Source organism: Apus apus, chromosome 13 (assembly GCF_020740795.1).
Source record: "Apus apus isolate bApuApu2 chromosome 13, bApuApu2.pri.cur, whole genome shotgun sequence".
Taxonomy (NCBI): Eukaryota; Metazoa; Chordata; class Aves; order Apodiformes; family Apodidae; genus Apus; species Apus apus.
Genome location: NC_067294.1, coordinates 18,086,395 through 18,109,770, shown reverse-complemented (window position 1 = coordinate 18,109,770; position 23,376 = coordinate 18,086,395). Strand labels below are relative to the sequence as shown.

At 53.2% G+C, this 23,376-nt stretch overlaps 1 protein-coding gene across 19 annotated transcripts in view; it reads left to right on the top strand.

Moving 5' to 3' along the window:
• Positions 1-23,376, top strand: part of LOC127389888 (protocadherin beta-15-like) — a 120,190-nt gene that overhangs the window by 50,864 nt on the left and 45,950 nt on the right. For 5 of the 19 annotated variants that reach the window (XM_051630869.1, XM_051630867.1, XM_051630850.1 and 2 more), the window contains one exon: positions 12,385-12,931. The exons of 8 other annotated variants lie outside the window; for them this stretch is intronic. In XM_051630869.1, the coding sequence (XP_051486829.1) occupies positions 12,385-12,504 (120 nt within the window). In that variant the 3' untranslated portion in view covers positions 12,505-12,931. Of the gene's footprint in view, positions 1-639; positions 3,391-12,384; positions 12,932-14,917; positions 17,348-23,376 lie in introns of those variants that run through there. 6 more of the 19 variants (XM_051630849.1, XM_051630857.1, XM_051630855.1 and 3 more) reach the window with 4 other exon arrangements.

Here is a 23,376-nt window from a genome sequence, read left to right as displayed (position 1 = left end):
GAGGAAGCTGGATGCTCTCCTGGAAAAGGAACCAAAAATGATTCTGTAGCAGTGGTATTTCCCTCACTCGCCCCTCCCCTACCCGTTTCCTCACGGCTGGTCGTCTCGAGTCAACTCTTGGTCACTGCTTCTACTGAATAAGATCCTGCATCTAGACATCCCATATTAATAAGCCCTGCATACTCTTAAAATTCCCCCATAAAACATACTTGAATCAAGTTACTTTTTCTTCAGAGACCCTTTGCGATAATCCATGATAATATTTTCTTTTTTCCCCTGATCATTAACAAGTTTCTGGTTGAACCTCTTGCCGTTTACACGTGAATGGTTCCGCTAATGGCCCATCGATTAGTGCCGTTAGATCCCTGGTCTTTGCTGTTGTCTCCCTTCGCTCCCGCTCCTCAGCGTTTGTATATCTGGGGCTTTCATTAGTGACCTCTCCTCGCCTTTGATATTAACTAGTTGTTGGCCGTCGGTCCTTACACAGGTCCGGGGTTTCAGCTTGAGCTCTAAGTACAGGGACCTCTTAGGGATTTCTAAGCCAGTGCGGTAACACCAAAGGAGAAAGGACTGTAGAGTCATGGAATAGTTTGAGTTGGAAGAGACCTTAAAGATCCCCTGGAGCTGTGTATCGTTTGGATGGGGTGTGCTACAGACTGCGAATTAAACAGCCTAAGGATGGTGTGTCCCAGAACAGCATCATCGTTGCGGCAGCAGCGCTGGCCCGAAAAAGGCAGAGGGAAGATTCCGCCTTGCGACGCTGGGTGGGGGTGTTGGCCACGGAGCCGCAGGTTCCTCCGCCCGCCCCGGCTGTGCAGGCAGCGGGAGACAAAAAGCAGCCGCGGGAGCTGCTGGGGAAGGGCGGCGGGGCACGGAGCCGGGGTGCTCGGGGGCTTTCCGAGCCCCTTCTGCCGCCACCCCTGAGCCAGAGCGCTCTGCCTCGGACGCCGGTGAGAAAAAATGCTGGGAGCCGCGGAGGAGGGTGGATGGCTTTGGTGGAGAGTGATGGCGAGCGGGAGACGGAGCGGAGGCAGCGAGAGGCAAGTGCTCTTGTTTCTTCTGTGCGTTTGCGTGTGTCAGAGCGGGGCCGAGCGCCTCCGCTACTCTGTGGCGGAGGAAATGGAGAGGGAGTCCTTTGTCGCCGACATTGGCAAGGAGCTGGGGGTGGCTGCGAGCCAGCTGGCGGCTCGCAAGGCCCGCGTTGTGTCCGAGGGGAACGAGCAGCTTTTCCGCCTGGATCCGAGCAGCGGCGTCCTGACGGTGAAGGAGTCGCTGGACCGAGAGCAGCTCTGTCCGCAGAGCGAGACCTGCACGCTCTTCTTTAAGGTATTCCTTGAGAATCCGATGCAGCTGATCCGAGGGGAGGTGGAGGTTCGTGACGTGAACGACAATTCTCCCGTGTTCCCGGTGAAGGAGATGGTCTTAGAGATTCCTGAAGCGGCGTCTCCAGGTTCCCGATTCCTTCTAGAAAGCGCCCAGGACAGGGACGTGGGCATGAACGGTTTGCAGAACTACAGCCTCGGCTCCAATTCGCATTTCTCCCTCGCTTTCCGAACTAGGAAGGACGGAGCCAAATACGCAGAGCTGGTCCTAGAGAGGCAGTTGGACCGCGAAGAGCAGCGAGAGCTGAATTTAGTGCTCACGGCCACCGACGGGGGCTCGCCTCCCCGCTCGGGCACGGCTCGGGTCCGGATCCTGGTGCTCGATGCCAATGACAACATCCCGGTCTTCGCTCGGGAGGTGTACGAGGTGCGGCTGGCCGAGAACAGTCCCCCGGAGCAGCTGGTGGTCAGAGTGGTGGCCACAGATCTCGACGAAGGCTCCAACGGGAAGGTACGTTACTCTTTTGCCCGGATACCGGAGCAGTCCCGGCAGCTCTTCGAGCTGAACCCTGCCACGGGGGAGATTCGAGTGGCGGGCAACCTCGACTTCGAGGAAGCCAAAAACCACGAGATGGAGGTGAGAGCCACCGACGGCGGAGGACTCTCTTCACGCTGCAAAGTGCACGTGGAGGTCCTGGACGCGAACGACAACGCCCCGGAGATAGCGCTCACGTCCGTCAGCGCTTCCATCGCCGAGGACGCGGCGCCGCGCACCGTGGTGGCCCTGTTCAGCGTGCGGGACCGGGACTCCGGGGACAACGGCAGGACCGAGTGCTCGATCGCCGGGGACCTGCCGTTCAGCCTCAGCCCCACGTTCGACAGCTACTACGAGCTGCGAACCAACGCGGCGCTGGACAGGGAGAGGACGGCGGAGTATAACATCAGCATCACGGCGCTGGACTGGGGCAGGCCGCGGCTGAGCTCGCGGGCAAGCATCTTCGTGCGGATCTCGGACGTGAACGACAACGCGCCCGAGTTCGCGCAGCAGGTGTACACGCTGTGGGTGACGGAGAACAACAGCCCGATGGTCCGGATCGGCAGCGTGAAGGCCACGGACGCCGACGCGGGGGAGAACGCCCGCGTCAGCTACGCGCTGGTGCGGCAGGAGGGCAAGGAGCAGCCCGCCGTGTCGGTCAACGCTGTGAGCGGGGACGTGTACGTGCTGCGGGCGCTGGACTACGAGGAGGTGCGCGGCCTGGAGGTGGCGGTGCGCGCTGCCGACGGCGGCTCGCCGCCGCTGAGCGCGCAGGCGGTGCTGCGCGTGGTGGTGCGCGACGAGAACGACAACGCGCCCGTGGTGCTGCACCCGCCCCCCGGCAGCAGCGCGTTGGCGGGCGAGCTGGTGGCGCGCGGGGCGGCGGCGGGCGAGCTGGTGGCCAAGGTGGTGGCGGTGGACGCGGACGCGGGGCAGAACGCGTGGCTGTCGTACGAGCTGGCCAAGGCGACGGAGCCGGGGCTGTTCCGCGTGGGGCTGCACAGCGGCGAGGTGCGCACGGCGCGGGCCGTGGCGGAGAGGGACGCGGCCCGCCAGAGGCTCGTGGTGCTGGTGCGAGACCGCGGGCAGCCGCCGCGCTCCGCCAGCGCCACCCTGGCCATCGCCCTGGTGGACGGCTTCTCCGACGCGCACTGGCGGCGGAGCGAGGAGGCGCCGGCCGCCGAGCCCGACGGGCCCCTCACCCTCTACCTCATCGCCTCGCTGGCCTGCGTGTCGGCGCTCTTCGTGGCCAGCGCCGTGGCCGCCGTGGTGCTGAGGCTGCGGCGGGCCAGGGCCGAGCCCTTGCCCACCTTCCCGACGGCTGTGACGGAGAGCACGGCGGGCTCCCTGCCCCGCAGCTACGTCTACGACATCTGCTTCGCCGGCGGCACCGTCAACAGCGAGTTTCGCTTCCTCAGGCCGCTCTTGCCCTGCTTCCCCGCCGGGCTGCCCCCCGGCCCGCCCGACCAGCGCAGCTCGGTGTGCTCGCAGGAGGCCACCAACCTCGGCGACGAAGGCGACTGGGCCGCACAGGTGAGGGTCCTGGCCGGGAGCAGGGGGTGGTGGGCGGCGGTGGGAGTGGGATGGAGATGTGTGGGGGATGTGGGATGTTGGTTTGTCATCACTGAAATGATCAGAGGGCTGGAGCACCTTTCCTCTGAAGACAGGCTGCAAAAGGTGGGGGTGTTCAGCCTGGAGAACAGAAGGCTCTGGCTAGACTTTAGAGCACCTGCCAGTACCTTAAAGGCACTAGGGGCTTGCTGGGGAGGGATTTTCTATAAGCGGTACTGACTTTAAACAGGAAAAGGATAGATTTAGGTTAGAGGGATCTCGATGGAAAGAGAGATTGTTGGGAGGCAGGGGAAGCTTGGAGGGAGCATCGTCGGTACGTCGTGTGTCCAGGTGTCATCACTGAAGGTGATCACAGGTCTGGAGCACCTCTTCCATGAGGACAGCCTGAGGTAGTGGTCGTGTTTAGCTGTTCAATCTGGAGAAGGCTTTACCAAAGCAAAGGCTCTGGGGGGTCCTGTGGAGCAGATTCCAGTGCCTGAGCGGGCTACGGGAAAGCTGGGGAAGGTCTATTGACAAGGGCATGTACAACAGGACAAGGTTAATTAGTTGTTCAGCCTGGAGAAGAGAAGGTTCTGGGGAGACCTCTAGAGCATCTTTTAGTACGTGAGTGGTATGTCTTTAAGATGTCTGGTGGCTTTAAACAAGAAGACAATACAGGTTGGACATTAGGAGGGAATTCTTAGGTGGGATGGTGGTGAGTCACTGTCCCTGGCTGCCCAGTGAAGGTGTGGATGTCCTGTCACTGGAAGTGTTCAAGTCCAGTGTGGATGGGGCTTGGAGAACCTGGTCCAGTGGGAGGTGTTCCTTCCCACTTGCCCTTATACAGCAGACATGTGGCTCAAGAACTTGAGACCCAGGTACATGAGAATGTTCATGAAGGTCCAGATGAGGAGATGGCTTGGGTGAGTATGACTGCCTCTGCTCATAAAAACAGAGAGCAATTGTCATAGGCCATTCCTTTCTGAGGAGAACAGAGGTCCTAGTATGCCAGCCAGACCCACCCAGTGTGCTGCCTCCCTAAGTCCCGGGTCAGAGATGTTAGTACAAAACTCCATTGTCTGGTGATGCCCTCTGATTATTACCCAGTATTGGTTATGCAGGTTGGCAGTGATGAGGTTGCAGAGAGAAGGCCAGAAGTGATCAAAGGGACTTCAGGGCACGGGGGTGATTAGCTCAAGGATCAGCAGCACAAGCCATGTTCTCCTCAGTGCCTTCAGCGACAGGGAGGAACACTGAGAGGAGCAGGAAAACAGCCCTGGTTAACACGTGGCTTGGAGGCTGGTGCCATTGGTGTGATTTTGACTTCTTTTGATCAAGGGGAGGTTTTCATGGCACAGGGCTTGCTGGGGACAGGTGGAGTTAAACTAGGTTTGAAGAGGAAAGGGATAAAACCAGGCTCACTGAACAGGAGGCGTGGAAGCTGTGGTGGTCAGAGGCCACCTCGAGCTCAACGACCATGAAATGATTGAGTTTTTCATTGTTGCTGAAGGAAGGAGGGGGGTCAGCAAAACCACTCTAATGGCCTTCTGGAGGGCAGACTTTTGTCTTTTCAGGCCACTAGTTGAGAGAGTCCTTTGGGAGACAGTCCTGAAGGGAAAGGGATTCAGGAAGATGGGATGATCTTCAGGATCAGGCTGTAACCCTGTGCTGTTAGACAAGCTGCCAAGGAAGAGGACTGGCCTGGCTGAACCAGGAGATTTTTCTGGGTGTCAGAAGGAAAACGAGTATGTAACATCTTTTGAAGAAGGGGCAGGTGACTCTAGAAGAATAGAGGGATCTCCTTAGGTCTCATTAGAGAGAACATGGGAAAGGCAAAAGCCCAGCAGGAGCTTAGTGTGGCCGCTGTCCTAAGAGGTAATGTTTTTACAAATACATCAGCAACAAAAAGAGAGCCAAGGAGACTCTCCATTCTTTTTTTGGGTGTAGGGGAAGGGACATGAGCACCAAGTGATGCTACAGGCTTGGGGAACTGTGGCTAGAAAGCTGCTGGGGGGAAAAGGACCTGGGGGTGCCACCTGACATCCATATGAACATAAGCCAGGAGTGTGCTCAAGTAGCCAAGAAGGCCAACAGCATCCGGGCTTGGATCAGCAATGGTGTGGCTAGCAGGAGTAGGGAAGGGATCATGCCCCTAGACTCAGCACTGGTGGGGCTGCATCTTGAGTTCCTGGGGTAATTTTTGGCCCCTCACTGCCAGAAGGACATTGAGGAGCTGGTGAAGAATCTGGAGAAAAAGTCTGGTGAGGAGTGGCCGACAGAACTGATATTGTTTATTCTGGAGAGGAGCAGGCTGAAGGGATGACTTCTCATGACTTCTTTTGATGAAGGGGAGGCTTACATGGCCTGTCTTTACTGAAAGAGGGGCCAAGCTTTACAACAGGTGGCCCAGGAACTTGGTGGACTCACCATTCTTGGATGTGTTCAAAGAATGTGTAGAAATGGCATTTCAGGACATGAGTTAGTGGGCACAGTGGTGTCAGGCTGGCGGTTGGACTTGTTGATCTGAGTGGTCTTCTTCAACCTTAGCGTATCTATGATCTCTAAGATGTTGCGTCAAAGGACAAAGTAATTTGGTAGAAAATAAGCCCCCTTGCATTCCAGCTTGTCCTCAGGTACCCAAGTGGCTGGGGGTGTCTGGGCTGAGATTGATGCTTGCACTTGATAACCTTGGAGGCCTTTCTCAGCCTTAATGAGTCTTTGCCTCTATGCTATTTACGCTTCCTTCCATCCCCAGGAATACTATAGTACTATGACTTTACTATACATTATCTCAAGATTTATTGGCCTTCTTGGGTGCTGCCAAATGTACGAACACCTCTCTTCTCCATGCAGCTGTGCACTTAAATTTCTGAGATGCCCGCTAAGCTCTTGCTGTTCAAAGAGCAGGGGGGAGACAAGAGGTGATCACTGAAAAAGATCCTGCTCTCCTCAGTGTCCTGCTCAGTTCAAGGCCCCTCTAAACAGGGGTTTAACAGTTTTCCAGGGATGTTCCTAGCACTTTGTGTGAGTCTGGATGATAAGAATATGTGAGGCTGAAGAACCACAAATACCACCCTACAGCCTCCTCTTAACAGGTTTGGATTTCATAACCACTGATGGCTTAGACTGGCTTCACTGCAGGTTCTCAGAGCTGCAGTTTCAGCAACCTCAGGGGAACCATCTCCATACCACCTCTTATTCCATACTGTACATTACATATAGGCTCTATATTTTGCCAGCTGTCAAATTAAGGACTCTCCCCCAGAGTCACATTACCTTGAGGTGCACATTGTACTTCTCCATCCTCCATCATCACACACCAGGTCTATCCAGATCCCTGAGCAAAAGCAACACCCCGGACAGGTTTACCTTTGCCTGAAGCAGGATAGACCCAAACACTTTTACCCTGCAGGCTCCTTTCACACACCACAGGGACTTTATCCCCATCTGCAGTGTGTAAAAGGTCTGACTGAGCAGGACCAGCCCAATTGATGGATCCCCTGGTATTAACTACCCAGGTGGCCTTTGCCAGATTTTTGTCCCAGTTATTTATAGTTCCAGCAACCGTTGCCTTCAGGGCAGCTTTCAACAAACCATTGTAGCTTCCACCTGTCCCTGAGGCTTGTGCATAGTACGGGATATGGTAGATCCACTCAATACCAGGCTCTTTAGCCCAGTCAGACACAAGACTGTTTTTGAAATGGATCCCATTGTCTGACTCACTTCTCTCTGGAGTATACCACATCTCCACAAGATTTGTTTCTCAAGGCCCAGGATAGTGTTCCAGGCTGTGGCTTGAGGCACAGGAGATGTTTCCAACCATCTTGTCATTGTTTCCACCATCATAAGCACACAGCGCTTACCCTGTTGTCTCTGAGGCAGTGTGATGTAGTCAAAAGGCCTCTCCATACCTGTACTGTGACCACCCCCCCTCATATCACAAAGTTTTCAACTGTTTCACCTGCTTAATCGCAGCGCATGTCTCACAGTTGTGGATCACCTGCACAATAGTGTCCATGGGTAAGTCCACCCCTCGTTCACAAGCCCATTTGTAGGTTGCATCTCTGCCCTGATCACCTGAAGTGTCAAGGGCCCATAGAGCCAGAAAGAGCTCACTCTTATGTTCCCAGTCTAAGTCTATTTGGAACACTTGAGCAGCCTCATCTGCTCGTTGGTTGTGTCGATGTTCCTCAGTGGCTCGACTCAGAGGCACGTGTGAACCTACACAACACATTTTTTACCACCAATTTCTCTATCCCAGCTGCAATGTCTTTCCACAGGTCAGCAACCCAAAGAGGTTGACCTTTTTGCTGCCAGTTGTTCTGCTGCCCCTGCTTTAGCCAACCCCACAAGGCATTTGCTGCCACCCACGAGTGAGTGTAGAGACAGAGTCTTGGCCAACCCTCTCACTCAGCAACGTCCAAAGCCAGCTGGGTGGATTTACCTCTGCTAACTGACTTGATCCACCTTCTCCTTCAGCTGCTTGTGCAACTAGTCGTGTAGGACTCCACACGGCAGTTTTCCACTTTTGATGATTCCCTGCAAGACGAGAGGAGCCATGGGTGAAAATTGTTTCTCAGTCTGTGGTAGATGATCATATGGTGGAGCTTCTTGAGCCCGTCTCACCACTTCTTGTGCTGGCATTCCAAAGTTTGTGCCCTCTGGCCAGTCTGTAATTGCTTCTACAGTACCTGGATGATTAGGTCTTCCTATTGCAGCTCGCTGGCTGATGAAAGCAGTCCATTTACTCCAAGTGACATCAGTGGCATGATGGACAGGAGAAAGGTGACTCTGGAACATGAATCTCAGCACTGGGAATCTGGGTGCCAGGAGGAGCTTCAGTGCCCATCACTTCTGAAGCAGCTCTAACTCCTTCATATGCTGCAAGTGTCTCCTTCTCAGGTGTCGTGTAGTTGGCCTGGGAACCTCTGTAGCTGCAGCTCCAGAATCCCAAGGGTCGACCTCGAGTCTCCCCTGGTGCTTCTGCCAGAGGCTCCAGTTGGGACCCTTGTGTCCAGCTGTGGTGTAGAGCACATGTTTGATGTCTGGCCCTGTTTGAACTGGTCCAAGGGCCATTGCCTGCACAACCTCCTTCTTGATCTGCTCAAAACCTTTCTGTTGGTCAGGGCCCCATTTAAAGTCACTCTTCTTTCGGGTCACCTCAGAGAGAGGTTTCACCATTTCACTGTGACATGGAATATGCATTCTCCAGAAACCAACAGTCCCTAAAAAGGTTTGAGTGTCCTTTTTAGGCAATGGTGGGGGCATTACTTCGTTCATCAAATCCGTTGGGATCTGGAGACATCCATCTTGTACTTGATTCCCAGGAACTGGATCTCGTGAAGGTGCCTTGACCTTGCTTCTTTTTACAGCAAAACCAGCATCCAGAAGAATTTGGATGATCTTTTTACCTTTCTCAAAGACTTCTCCTCTCAAATCACCCCACACAATGATGTCATGGGTGTACTGCAGGTGTTCTGGAGCTCCACCCTTCTCCAGTGCAGACTGAATCAGTCCATGGCAAATGGCTGAATTGTGTTTCCACCCCTGGGGCAGTCGATTCCAGGTGTACTGGACTCCCCTCCAGGTGAAAGCCAACTGTGGCCTGCACTCTGGCGCTAGAGGAACAGAGAAGAAGGCATGAGCAATGTCCATAGTGGCAACACCACCTGGCTGCTTTAGACTCCAGCTCGTACTGAACTTCTAGCATGTCCAGCACAGCAGCACTGAGTGGCGGTGTCACCTCATTCAGGCCATGATAGTCCACTGTCAGCCTCCACTGGCCATCAGGCTTTCCCACTGGCCAGACAGGACCTTTGAAGGGTGAGTGAGTCCTGCTGATCACTCCCTGGCTCTCCAATTGCCAGATCAGCTCATGAAAGGGAATCACCGAGTCTCTGTTGGTGTGATATTGTCGTCTATGCACTCTTGAAGTGACAATTGGCACATTTATTCACCAGGGCTTTATACCTTTGTGGTTCTAACATGCCAGGCCACTGAATACACACAGTCCAGTAAATTTGTTTGTCTCTCTCCTCCCCCTGGCTGGAGGCAGGGCACCTCTAATATTGAGCATTAGAGGTTGATGAACCATCCTTGGTCATGACTGGTGCAGCCTTCTTCTTGGAAGAATCATCACCTGCCTTGTTTTGTTTAGTCGCTCTTACGTGCGTACCTGGAGAATATCAGTGGGTTTCTTGTCCCAAATTCTTATGTCCTCTTTAAAATAATTTTGCAAGAGGGACCACAGATGGCGTCGCAATGGGTCCTGTCTCTCTTGCTTCTGCCTTGTAGCAGGATGTCTCTTCTTAATGGCTGCAACACGTGACCAGTTCTCTCTAGGGGGATTCTGGAGTTTATTTCCCCATGTGTTTGGCATCTTCTTCTTTCTGTCAGTCCTTTTTTCAATGGCTGAGGTGTGGAACTGATGGGAATCAGAGATTATGTCTCCATACTGTCGTGCTTTGAAGGACACCTCACGCACACTTGGTCTTCCGTCATCATCAAAGCACCCCATGAGGAGGATATATGGGCACGTGCTGCTGGTACAGCCTGAGCAAACCTCCAGAACATTTGTGTGTGGTACAGAACATCATCAGGATTTGTAAGTCCATCTTTATCATCAATCACCTCTCGCACAGCTATTTCTCTCAAATATGTGATGGCTTTCTCAAGAGTGGGTGTTCTGCTTTGGTGCCATTCGATGTCACCCTTGTGGGGGTATCTCTCTCTCACAGCTGAAAGAAGTCGGTCCCACAGGGTGGTGGTTCCCATCTTACTACTAAGCGCTCTATCAATACCAGCATCTCTGGCCAAGGATCCCAACTGCTTGGCTTCTCTCTCATCCACACTGTAGGTTTCAGCAGCACTATCAAAGCATCGGAGCAGCCAAGGAAGAATTCCCTCAGCATCAGTGCGGGTGAAGTCCTTTCTCATGAGGTGCAGTTCTTTCATGGAGAAAGGCTGGACAAGGTCATCGTAGTCATCTGATTGAGGAGGGCCTGCTGTTCTGTCTGCTTGAGAGCGGCCTGATTTTTTATCTGTTTGAGAGGTACCTGCTCCATCAACTGATTTAGAATCCTCTGCCTCCTCAGTTTCAGTCTCTATTGTTGCCTGAAGAAACTCTGGATGTCTCAGACAGGAGCAGGTAAAAAGGGAGGAGTGTTTTGCCTTTGCCTTGCTCCTGGTCACAGGATGAACTAGCTTGGTTTGAAAGGGAGTGGACGTTGTCTTTGTAGAAGCAGCTGGTTTTGTAGCAGTACAAGTGGTGGCATCAGCAGCAGTGGTGGTGGCAGCATCACGGGTGGCAGCAGCAGCAGTGGCAGGAGCATTGCCTGTGCGGTTTGGCAGTGAATGGAGAAATACCTCACCCTACATCTCCACAATACATCATAAACACTGAGCAGAAGCACCCCTACTGCAACAATGCTATTCAGATCAGGAGCTGGGAGATTCAGCTTGAAAGAAAATGAAACCGAAAACAATTGCACCTGCTACTGGCATTAGCAACAAGGACTGTTCTGTTCACTTTAGGAGTGGTACCATAACTACACATACAGTGCCCCCAAAAAGATCAGTATCACAACCCCCAGGATCACTAGGCTAGTGATTATATGTTTGATTATGGCTACAGCTGTGTCGATAAACCATGCAACAATCACAAGAGCAGCTCCACAGAGCAGAATGCTCTGGGCTGCACACCACATGTACATTGCATGTTTGGAAAAAGGTCCAACAGGTTCATGGCAGAAAGTGTCTGTCCAGTTTTCAATACATCATGAAATTCAGCAGAACTGTTGCCCATTGGTATCTGAGGGATTCCTCCCATCAGAGAGGGAATTTTGAACACTCCCAATTAATGAAAATGTATAATCTGGGCTTAAAATCGAGCCCCACGTTGGTCGCCAAACAATTGTTTTCACCGTTTTACGTGGGTTTGACTACAATGCTCTCAACCCCTCCCTCTCCCACTCACATACAGAAGGAGAGAGAGAAAAAGAGAGAGACTTTTCTGGATTGAAAACTAAACTACACAGCTTTAATTAAACACTAATGATATAAGAATATATATACAATTATATACAAATATTTCAGATACCTGCAAAACCCTCTGACCTCCCCCCATCCCGAGCGACTCCCACAGCATCTCCTGAGCTGTGAACCGTCCCGAGAAATCCCAGAGTGCTGCTGAAGAAAGCACAGAGTTATGAGGGTTAGGAGAGCTTGAGCCTGGGGGTAAACGGTGATGGATGGACGGAGTACTCCCCAGATGCTGGGCATGGATGGAGGAGCAGGGAAGAAGAAGAAGCAGGAAGGAAGTTGTCTTCTGTGATCTCTGACCTTCCTCACACTCTGCTACTAGTTAAAAGAAAGCTTATGAAGGAAAAAACCAAAAATCAGTAAAAGGAAAATTGACTTCATCCTGGCTCAAACCAGGATTTAAGGTTTCTTTCATCTGAAAAAATACAATAATGCTATGACATTACTGTAAACCCTCTCAAGGTTTCCTGACCTTCTTGAGTGCTGCCAGATGTATGAACAATTCTCTTCTCCATGCAGCTGTGCACTTAAATTTCTGAGATGCCCGGCGAGCTCTTGCTGTTCAAAGAGCAGGGGGGAGACGAGAGGTGATCACTGAACAAGATCCTGCTCTCCTCAGTGTCCCGCTCAGTCCAAGGCCCCTCTAAACAGGGGTTTACGAGTTTTCCAGGGATCCCCCTAGCACCTTACATGAGTCTGTACAACAAGTGTTTGTGAGACTGAAGAACCACAAACACCACCTTACAGCCTCCTCTTAACAGGTTAGGATTTCATAACCACTGATGGCTTAGACTCACTTCACTGCAGGTTCTCAGAGCTGCAGTCACAGCAGCCTCAGGGGAACCATCTCCATACATCACCATTCAACTCCATTGACTGCAGTTGCTGGTGCCTGCTGACCTTCAGATGACAACCTCCCCTCTCTGTTCTTTGCAGGGCAGAGCTCCCCTCTCCGAAGACACGAGGCCCAGAGCTGTGGAAGCAGCTTGTGCTGGAAACCAGGGGATGGAGCAAAATGTCAGTTCTGATCCAAACCCTTGGCTCAGCCATCAGTGAGGGAGGAGAAAGACAAGCATGTCTGTCCTCACGGGCTAACATCCTCAGAGGGGAAAGAAAACAGAGAGACCAAACTTCCACCAAACACATACCATGGGGGTGCAAGTCTTCTCTGTGGGAGAGCAAACCCACTCTTCCCTTGAGCAGTACTTTATTCCTATTTGTATTTTCTATTTCTTCTGTGCATAGAGGAAGAGGAGGACTGTGTTGCATGCTGATTACACCCAGACTTGATGTATGATTGTGAGAGTGCTCCTGCTTCTACATGTCAGGGGAATCCTGGGATAAACATATTAGATCATCCAGACATCTTTCCATTGCCACTTCTTCAGTTTTCATTTTCCGTTTTGAAGAGAGCTCTGTAGTAATTTCTTAATTTTATGCAGACTATGCAATTCCAGGCCAACCAGATATGAAGCGAAGTTAATGATGCTAATGAAGTAATTAATTAAAAAAAAAAAAAAAGCTGATTCCCTTAGACACAGCTGACATTGGTTCCCCTTTGCAGATTTGACCAGGAGTTGAAAGTTCTGCAGACTGTAAAGAAGGGCTTTCAGCAATGTGTCCTCGTTTGGTTTGGTTGTTGGTTGTGGGTTTTTTTCTTACTATAAGTTTGAAATGAATGTTTCAGGAGTTTTTAGTGCAGCATAGTAGAGAATTAAATGCAGTTTGTGTTTTTCAAGTAAAATAGGCTAAAACGCTTTCAACAAACTTCAGGCACTGTAGAACACAGGGCGTCAAGAAGATTCCTGGTTTCTTTGCCTTCACTTCTCGCTATTATTGCTCGATAAATCATGTGATATTTCCTGTTGCTCACACATGTGTAAGAGTCAATTGCCTGGTGAGAAAAACCAATAAAACCCACTTCGAACTCCCTTGGTGAGTGTGCTGTCTCGAAGGTCACTCCTCGCAGTCATTGCCGAGGAAATAGCCACCTAGCAGCAGCATTTCGGGAACACATCCATGCGTTCTGAGTGGGCTGTATGCAGGGGATATGAGAGAGAGCTGGGATCAGGCCCGGAGCGAGGTGCAGGGCGGTTTTCTGAGCCCAGCTGAGGCCATTGCTGGGCGTGTGTTGGAGGGGCGGGGAGGAGAAAGCTCCCAAGGAGGGAGAGACCAGTGAGCACCAGTCGGATGCTGCGTGGCTGCCATCAGCTGCGAGCTCAGCTGAAAGATCTCGGTTGCCCTGTTGGGAGCCTTTCTAAGGGATGTGCTGGGAATTGCAACATGGAGAACCGCGTGAAAATGCAGCCCAAGGCAGAACTGGAGACTGGAGGCAGGGAGGCGGTCCCGGAGATCCATCCCTGGGGGATTTGGGAGGATTTCACCGCAGGTGTGGGGTGGGTCAGGCAGAGCCCGTTGGTTGGTACGCACCGAGTTAATACGGCGAGAAAGCAACGTTTGCATTGATCAGAGTGATGGGGAAGGGGTTAACTGGGCTGAATGCAGAGTGGGAGAGGAGGCTGGATGCTCTCTTGGAAAAGGAACCAAAAATGATTCTGTAGCAGTGGTATTTCCCTCACTCGCCCCTCTCCTACCCGTTTCCTCACGGCTGGTCGTCTCGAGTCAACTCTTGATCACTCCTTCTACTGAATAAGATCCTGCATCTAGACATCCCATATCAATATTTCATATTCTTAGAATTCCACCATAAAACATACTTGGATCAAGTAACTTTTTATTCAGAGACCCTTTTCGATAATCCATGATCATATTTTCTTTTTTCCCCTGATCATTAACAAGTTTCTGGTTGAACCTCTTGCCGTTTACACGTGAACGGTTCTGCTAATGGCCCATCGATGAGTGCCGTTAGATCCCTGGTCTTTGCTGTTGTCTCCCTTCGCTCTGGCTCCTCAGAGTTTGTGTATCTGGGGCTTTCATTAGTGACCTCTCCTCGCCTTTCATGTTAACTAGTTGTTGGCCTTCGATCCTTACACAAGTCCGAAATTTCAGGTTTGATCTCACAGTGCTGGGAACTTACAAGTATTTCTAAGCCTGTGCGGTAACACCAAAGAAGAAAGGACTGTAGAATCGTGGAATGGTTTGAGTTGGAAAGGACCTTAAAGATCCCCTGGAGTGGTGTGTCGTTTGGATGGGGTGTGCTACAGACTGCGAATTAAACAGCCTAAGGATGGTGTGTCCCAGAACAGCATCATCGTTGCGGCAGCAGCGCTGGCCCGAAAAAGGCAGAGGGAAGATTCCGCCTTGCGACGCTGGGTGGGGGTGTTGGCCACGGAGCCGCAGGTTCCTCCGCCCGCCCCGGCTGTGCAGGCAGCGGGAGACAAAAAGCAGCCGCGGGAGCTGCTGGGGAAGGGCGGCGGGGCACGGAGCCGGGGTGCTCGGGGGCTTTCCGAGCCCCTTCTGCCGCCACCCCTGAGCCAGAGCGCTCTGCCTCGGACGCCGCTGAGAAAAAATGCTGGGAGCCGCGGAGGAGGGAGGATGGCTTTGGTGGAGAGGGATGGCGAGCGGGAGACGGAGCGGAGGCAGCGAGAGGCAAGTGCTCTTGTTTCTTCTGTGCGTTTGCGTGTGTCAGAGCGGGGCCGAGCGCCTCCGCTACTCTGTGGCGGAGGAAATGGAGAGGGAGTCCTTTGTCGCCGACATTGGCAAGGAGCTGGGGGTGGCTGCGAGCCAGCTGGCGGCTCGCAAGGCCCGCGTTGTGTCCGAGGGGAACGAGCAGCTTTTCCGCCTGGATCCGAGCAGCGGCGTCCTGACGGTGAAGGAGTCGCTGGACCGAGAGCAGCTCTGTCCGCAGAGCGAGACCTGCACGCTCTTCTTTAAGGTATTCCTTGAGATTCCGATGCAGCTGATCCGCGGGGAGGTGGAGGTTCGTGACGTGAACGACAATTCTCCGGTGTTCCCGGTGAAGGAAATGGTCTTAGAGATTCCTGAAACGGAATCTCCAGGGTCTCGTTTCCTTCTGGAAAGCGCCCACGACCGGGACGTGGGCATGAACGGTTTGCAGAACTACAGCCTCGGCTCCAATTCGCATTTCTCCCTCGCTGTCGGAACTAGAAAGGATGGGGCCAAATACGCGGAGCTTGTCCTAGAGAGGCAGCTGGACCGCGAAGAGCAGCGAGAGCTGAATTTAGTGCTCACGGCCACCGACGGGGGCTCGCCACCCCGCTCGGGCACGGCTCGGGTCCGGATCGTGGTGCTCGATGCCAATGACAACAAGCCGGTCTTCGCCCGGGAGGTCTACGATGTGCGGCTGGCCGAGAACAGCCCCCCGGAGCAGCTGGTGGTCAGAGTGGTGGCCACGGATCCCGACGAAGGCTCCAACGGGAAGGTGCGTTACTCTTTTGCCCGGATACCGCAGCAGTCCCGGCAGCTCTTCGAGCTGAACCCTGCCACGGGGGAGATTCGGGTGGCGGGCAACGTCGACTTCGAGGAAGCCAGAAACCACGAGATGGAGGTGAGAGCCACCGACGGCGGAGGACTCTCTTCACGCTGCAAAGTGCAAATAGAGGTCCTGGACGTGAACGACAACGCCCCGGAGATAGCGCTCACGTCCGTCAGCGCCTCCATCGCCGAGGACGCGGCGCCGCGCACCGTGGTGGCCCTGTTCAGCGTGCGGGACCGGGACTCCGGGGACAACGGCAGGACGGAGTGCTCGATCGCCGGGGACCTGCCGTTCAGCCTCAGCCCCACGTTCGACAGCTACTACGAGCTGCGAACCAACGCGGCGCTGGACAGGGAGAGGACGGCGGAGTATAACATCAGCATCACGGCGCTGGACTGGGGCAGGCCGCGGCTGAGCTCGCGGGCAAGCATCTTCGTGCGGATCTCGGACGTGAACGACAACGCGCCCGAGTTCGCGCAGCAGGTGTACACGCTGTGGGTGACGGAGAACAACAGCCCGATGGTCCGGATCGGCAGCGTGAAGGCCACGGACGCCGACGCGGGGGAGAACGCCCGCGTCAGCTACGCGCTGGTGCGGCAGGAGGGCAAGGAGCAGCCCGCCGTGTCGGTCAACGCTGTGAGCGGGGACGTGTACGTGCTGCGGGCGCTGGACTACGAGGAGGTGCGCGGCCTGGAGGTGGCGGTGCGCGCTGCCGACGGCGGCTCGCCGCCGCTGAGCGCGCAGGCGGTGCTGCGCGTGGTGGTGCGCGACGAGAACGACAACGCGCCCGTGGTGCTGCACCCGCCCCCCGGCAGCAGCGCGTTGGCGGGCGAGCTGGTGGCGCGCGGGGCGGCGGCGGGCGAGCTGGTGGCCAAGGTGGTGGCGGTGGACGCGGACGCGGGGCAGAACGCGTGGCTGTCGTACGAGCTGGCCAAGGCGACGGAGCCGGGGCTGTTCCGCGTGGGGCTGCACAGCGGCGAGGTGCGCACGGCGCGGGCCGTGGCGGAGAGGGACGCGGCCCGCCAGAGGCTCGTGGTGCTGGTGCGAGACCGCGGGCAGCCGCCGCGCTCCGCCAGCGCCACCCTGGCCATCGCCCTGGTGGACGGCTTCTCCGACGCGCACTGGCGGCGGAGCGAGGAGGCGCCGGCCGCCGAGCCCGACGGGCCCCTCACCCTCTACCTCATCGCCTCGCTGGCCTGCGTGTCGGCGCTCTTCGTGGCCAGCGCCGTGGCCGCCGTGGTGCTGAGGCTGCGGCGGGCCAGGGCCGAGCCCTTGCCCACCTTCCCGACGGCTGTGACGGAGAGCACGGCGGGCTCCCTGCCCCGCAGCTACGTCTACGACATCTGCTTCGCCGGCGGCACCGTCAACAGCGACTTTCGCTTCCTCAGGCCGCTCTTGCCCTGCTTCCCCGCCGGGCTGCCCCCCGGCCCGCCCGACCAGCGCAGCTCGGTGTGCTCGCAGGAGGCCACCAACCTCGGCGAGGAAGGCGACTGGGCCGCACAGGTGAGGGTCCTGGCCGGGAGCAGGGGGTGGTGGGCGGCGGTGGGAGTGGGATGGAGATGTGTGGGGGATGTGGGATGTTGGTTTGTCGTCACTGAAATGATCAGAGGGCTGGAGCACCTTTCCTCTGAAGACAGGCTGCAAAAGGTGGGGGTGTTCAGCCTGGAGAACAGAAGGCTCTGGCTAGACTTTAGAGCACCTGCCAGTACCTTAAAGGCACTAGGGGCTTGCTGGGGAGGGATTTTCTATAAGCGGTACTGACTTTAAACAGGAAAAGGATAGATTTAGGTTAGAGGGATCTCGATGGAAAGAGAGATTGTTGGGAGGCAGAGGAAGCTTGGAGGGAGCATCGTCGGTACGTCGTGTGTCCAGGTGTCATCACTGAAGGTGATCACAGGTCTGGAGCACCTCTTCCATGAGGACAGGCTGAGATAGTGATGGTGTTTAGTTGTTCAATGTGGAGAAGGCTTTACCAAAGCGAAGGCTCTGGGGAGTCCTCTGGAGCACATTCCAGTGCCTGAGCAGGCTACGGGAAAGCTGGGGAGGGTCTATTGACAAGCGCATGTACAACAGGACAAGGTTAATTAGTTGTTCAGCCTGGAGAAGAGAAGGTTCTGGGGAGACCTCTAGAGGACCTTTTAGTACATGAAGGGCATGTACAAGAAAGCTGGGGCAGGACTTCATGATGGCTGGTGGCTTTAAACAGGAAGAGGGACAATTTAGGTTGGAACATTACGAAGGAATTCTTAGCTGGGATGGTGGTGAGTCACTGGACCTGGTTGCCCTGTGAAGGTCTGGAGGTCCCTCTTCTGGAAGTGTTCAAGTCCAGTGTGGATGGGGCTTGGAGAACCTGGTCCAGTGGGAGGTGTGCCTTCCCAGTTGCACTTACAAAGACATCAACAACAAAAAGAGAGCCAGGGAGACTCTCCATCCTGTTTTTGGGTGCAGGGGAGGGACATTGCCACCAAGGATGAGGAAAAGGTGCAGTTCCCAAAGTGCCGACTCCTGCACTTGGCTCAGAACAACTCCAAGTGATGCTACAGGCTTGGGGAACACTGTCTGTAAAGCTGCTGGGCGGAAAAGGACCTCGGGGTGTCACCTGACATCCATACAAACATAAGCCAGGAATGTGCTCAAGCAGCCAAGAAGGCCAACAGCATCCAGGCTTGGATCAGCAATGGTGTGGCTAGCAGGAGTAGGGAAGGGATCATGCCCCTAGACTCAGCACTAGTGGAGGTGCACCTTGAGTCCTGAGGTAATTTTTGAGCTCCTCAATGCCAGAAGGACATTGAGGAGGTGTTGAAACATCTGGACAAAAAGTCTGGTGAGGAGTGGCTGACAGAACTGATATTGTTTAGTCTGGAGAGGAGCAGGCTGAAGGGATGACTTCTCATGACTTCTTTTGATGAAGGGGAGGCTTACATGGCCTGTCTTTACTGAAAGAGGGGTCAAGCTTGAGAATGGGCTGCCCAGGAACGTGGTGGACTCACCATTCATGGATGTGTTTAAAGAATGTGTAGACATGGCATTTCAGGACATGAGTTAGTGGGCACGGTGGTGTCAGGCTGGCGGTTGGACTTGTTGATCTGAGTGGTCTTCTTCAACCTTAGCGTATCTATGATCTTTAAGATGTTGCGTCAAAGGACAAAGTAATTTGGCAGAAAATAACCCCCCTTGTATTCCAGCTTGTCCTCAGGTACCCAAGTGGCTGGGGGTGTCTGGGCTGAGATTGATGCTTGCACTTGATAACCTTGGAGGCCTTTCTCAGCCTGAATGAGTCTTTGCTCGATGCTATTTACGCTTCCTTCCATCCCCAGGAATACTATAGTACTATGACTTTACTATACATTATCTCAAGATTTCTTGACCCTCTTGGGTGCTGCCAGATGTACCAACACTTCTCTTCTCCATGCAGCTGTGCATGTTAAGGTACTAATTTCTCAGGTGCCCGCTAAGCTCTTGCTGTTCAAAAAGCAGGGGGGAGACAAGAGGTGATCACTGAAAAAGATCCTGCTCTCCTCAGTGTCCCGCTCAGTCCAAGGCCCCTCTAAACAGGGGTTTACCGGTTTTCCAGGGATGTTCCTAGCACTTTGCATGAGTCTGGATGATAAGAATATGTGAGGCTGAAGAACCACAAACTCCACCTTACAGCCTCCTCTTAACAGGTTTGGATTTCATAACCACTGATGGCTTAGACTGGCTTCACTGCAGGTTCTCAGAGCTGCAGTCACAGCAGCCTCAGGGGACCCATCTCCATACATCACCATTCAACTCCATTGACTGCAGTTACATATGGGCTCTATATTTTGCCAGCTGTCAAATTAAGGACTCTCCCCCAGAGTCACATTACCTTGAGGTACACATTGTGCTTCACCATCCTCCATCCTCACACACCAGGTATGTGCAGGTCCCTGAGCAAAAGCAACACCCCGGACAGGTTTACCTTTGCCTGAAGCAGGATAGACCCAAACACTTTTACCCTGCAGGCTCCTTTCACACACCACAGGGACTTTATCCCCATCTGCAGTGTGTAAAAGGTCTGACTGAGCAGGACCAGCCCGACTGATGGATCCTCTGGTATTAACTACCCAGGTGGCCTTTGCCAGATTTTTGTCCTGGTTTTTGATAGTTCCAGCACCCGTTGCCTTCAGAGAAGCTTTCAACAAACCATTGTAGCTTTCAACTTTCCCTGAGGCTTGTGCATAGTACGGGATATGGTAGATCCACTCAATACCAGGCTCTTTAGCCCAGTCAGTCACAAGACTGTTTTTGAAATGGATCCCATTGTCTGACTCACTTCTCTCTGGAGTATACCACGTCTCCACAAGATTTGTTTCTCAAGGCCCAGGATAGTGTTCCTGGCTGTGGCATGAGGCACAGGAGATGTTTCTCATCCTGTCCTTGTTTCCACCATCATAAGCACACAGCGCTTACCCTGCTGTCTCTGAGGCAGTGTGATGTACTCAAAAGGCCTCCCCATACCTGTACTGTGACCACCTCCTCTCATACCACAAAGGCTTCAACCGTTTCACCTGCTTAATAGGAGCACACATCTCACAGTTGTGGATCACCTGCACAACAGTGTCCATGGTTATGTCCACCCCTCGTTCACAAGCCCATTTCTATGTTGCATCTCTGCCCTGATCAGCTGAAGCATCATGGGCCCATCAAGCCAGAAAGAGCTCACCCTCATGTTCCCAGTCTAAGTCTGTTTGGAACACTTGAGCAGCCTCATCTGCTCGTTGATTGTGATGTTCATAGAATCATAGAATCATAGAATCCTAGGGGTTGGAAGGGACCTCGAAAGATCATCTAGCCCAACCCCCCTGCCAGTGCAGGGTCACCCAGAGCACATCACACAGGAAGGCGTCCAGGCGGGTTTTGAATGTCTCCAGTGAAGGAGACTCCACAACCTCTCTGGGCAGCCTGTCCCAGGGCTCTGTCACTCTCACAGTAAAAAATTTTTTTCTCATATTCACCTTAAACCTCCTATGCTGCAATTTGTATCCATTACTCCTTGTCCTATCACTGGTCATCACTGAAAAGAGCTTGACTCAGAGGCACTTGTGCATCTACATGACACACTTTTACCACCAGCTTCTCTAGCCCAGCTGCAGTGTCTTTCCACAGGTCAGCAACCCAAACAGGTTGACCTTTTTGCTGCCAGTTGTTCTGCTGCCCCTGCTTTAGCCAACCCCACAAGGCATTTGCTGCCATCCACAAGTGAGTGTAGAGGTAAGAGTCTCGGCCACCCCTCTTATTCAGCCATCTCCAAAGCCAGCTGGATGGCTTTGACCTTTGAAAACTGACTTGATTCACCTTCTCCTTCAGCTGCTTGTGCAACTGGTTGTGTAGGACCCCACAGGGCAGCTTTCCACTTCTGTTGGTTCCCTACAAGACAAAAGGAGCCATGGGTGAAAAGAACAAATTGTTTCTCAGTCTCTGCTAGATGATCATATGGTGGAGCTTCTTGAGCCCGTCTCACCACTTCTTGTGCTGGCATTCCAAAGTTTGTGCCTTCTGGCCAGTCCGTAGTTGCTTCTACAGTACCTGGATGATTTGGTCTTTTTACTGGAGCTCGCTGGCTGATGAAACAGTCCATTTACTCCAAGTCACATCAGTGGCATGATAGACAGGAGAAAGGTGACTCTGGCACAGGAATCTCAGCACTGGGAATCTGGGCGCCAGGAGGAGCTTCAGTGCCCATCACTTCTGAAGCGGCTCTAACTCCTTCATATGCTGCAAGTGTCTCCTTCTCAGGTGTCGTGTAGTTGGCCTGGGAACCTCTGTAGCTCCAGCTCCAGAATCCCAAGGGTCGACCTTGAGTGTCCCCTGGTGCTTTCTGCCAGAGGCTCCAGTTGGGACCCTTGTGTCCAGCTGTGGTGTAGAGCACATATTTGATGTCTGGCCCTGTTTGAACTGGTCCAAGGGCCATGGCCTGCACAACCTTCTTTCTGATCTGCTCAAAACCTTTCTGTTGGTCAGGACCGCGTTTAAACTCACTCTTCTTTCGGTTCACCTCAGAGAGAGGTTTCACAATTTCACTGTGACATGGAATATGCATTCTCCAGAAACCAACAGTCCCTAAAAAGGTTTGAGTGTCCTTTTTAGGCAATGGGGGGGGCACAGCTGTTATTTTGTTAATCACATCCATTGGGATCTGGCGACGTCCATCTTGCCACTTGATTCCCTGGAACTGGGTCTCTCTTGAAGTTCCTTGGATCTTGCTTCTTTTTACAGCAAAACCAGCATCCAGAAGACTTATGTAACTGTTCAGTGTCCTCAGTCTCTATAGCTGCTCTACCAAAGGCCCACCAGTACCCTTTCAGGTCACAGAAGTATCCTTTCTTGAGAGAGTCTATGCCCATGATGCATGGAGCATTTGGGCCAGTCACTCCAGGGTGCATTTGCCACTCCTTACCAGTGAGGCTCCCATCAGCCTCCACAACAGGCAGTTGTTGAGAACCTCCTGTCACTCCAGAAGTAGTGACGGATTCTGTCCCTTTATCATTCAATGGCATTAGGTTGCACTGTGCACCAGTGTCCTCCAGGGCTTTATACCTGTGTGGTTCTAATGTGCCAGGCCACCGAATCCACAGAGTCCAGCAAACCCGTTTGTCCCTCTCCTCCCCCTGGCTAGCATCAGGGCAACTCTAATATTGAGCATTAGAGTTTGATGCACCATCCTGGGTGACGACTGGTGCAGCCTTCTTGGAAGAACAATCTCCTGCCTTTGTTCTGTTTAGTAGCTCTTACATGCGTATCTGGAGAGTTTCAGTGGGTTTCTTGTCCCAAATTCTCATGTCCTCCTTAAAATAACTTTGCTTGAGAGACCACAGATGGTGTTGCAGTGGGTCGTGTCTCTCTTGCTTCTGCCTTGTAGCAGGACAGCTCTTCTTAATGGCTGCAACATGTGACCAGTTGTCTCTAGGGAGATTCTGGAGTTTATTTCCCCATATATTAGGCATCTTCTTCTTTCTGTCAGTCATTTGTTCAATGGCTGAGGTGTGGAACTGATGGGAATCAGAGATTATGTCTCAATACAGTCGTGCTTTGAAAGCCACCTCATGCACACTTGGTCTTGCTTCATCATCAAAGCACCCCATGAGGAGGATATATGGGCATGTGCTGCTGGTACAGCCTGAGCAAACCTCCAGAACATTTGTGTGTGGCACAGAACATCATCAGGATTTGTAAGTCCATCTTTATCATCAATCACCTCTCACACAGCTGTTTCTCTCAAATATGTGATGGCTTTCTCAAGAGTGGGTGTTCTGCTTTGGTGCCATTCGATGTCACCCTTGTGGGGGTATCTCTCTCTCACAGCTGAAAGAAGTCGTCTCACAGGGTGGTGGTTCCCATCTTACTACTAAGCTCTCTATCAATACCGGCATCTCTGGCCAAGGATCCCAACTGCTTGGCTTCTCTCTCATCCACACTGTAGGTTTCAGCAGCACTATCAAAGCATCGGAGCAGCCAAGGAAGAATTCCCTCAGCATCAGTGCGGGTGAAGTCCTTTCTCATGAGGTGCA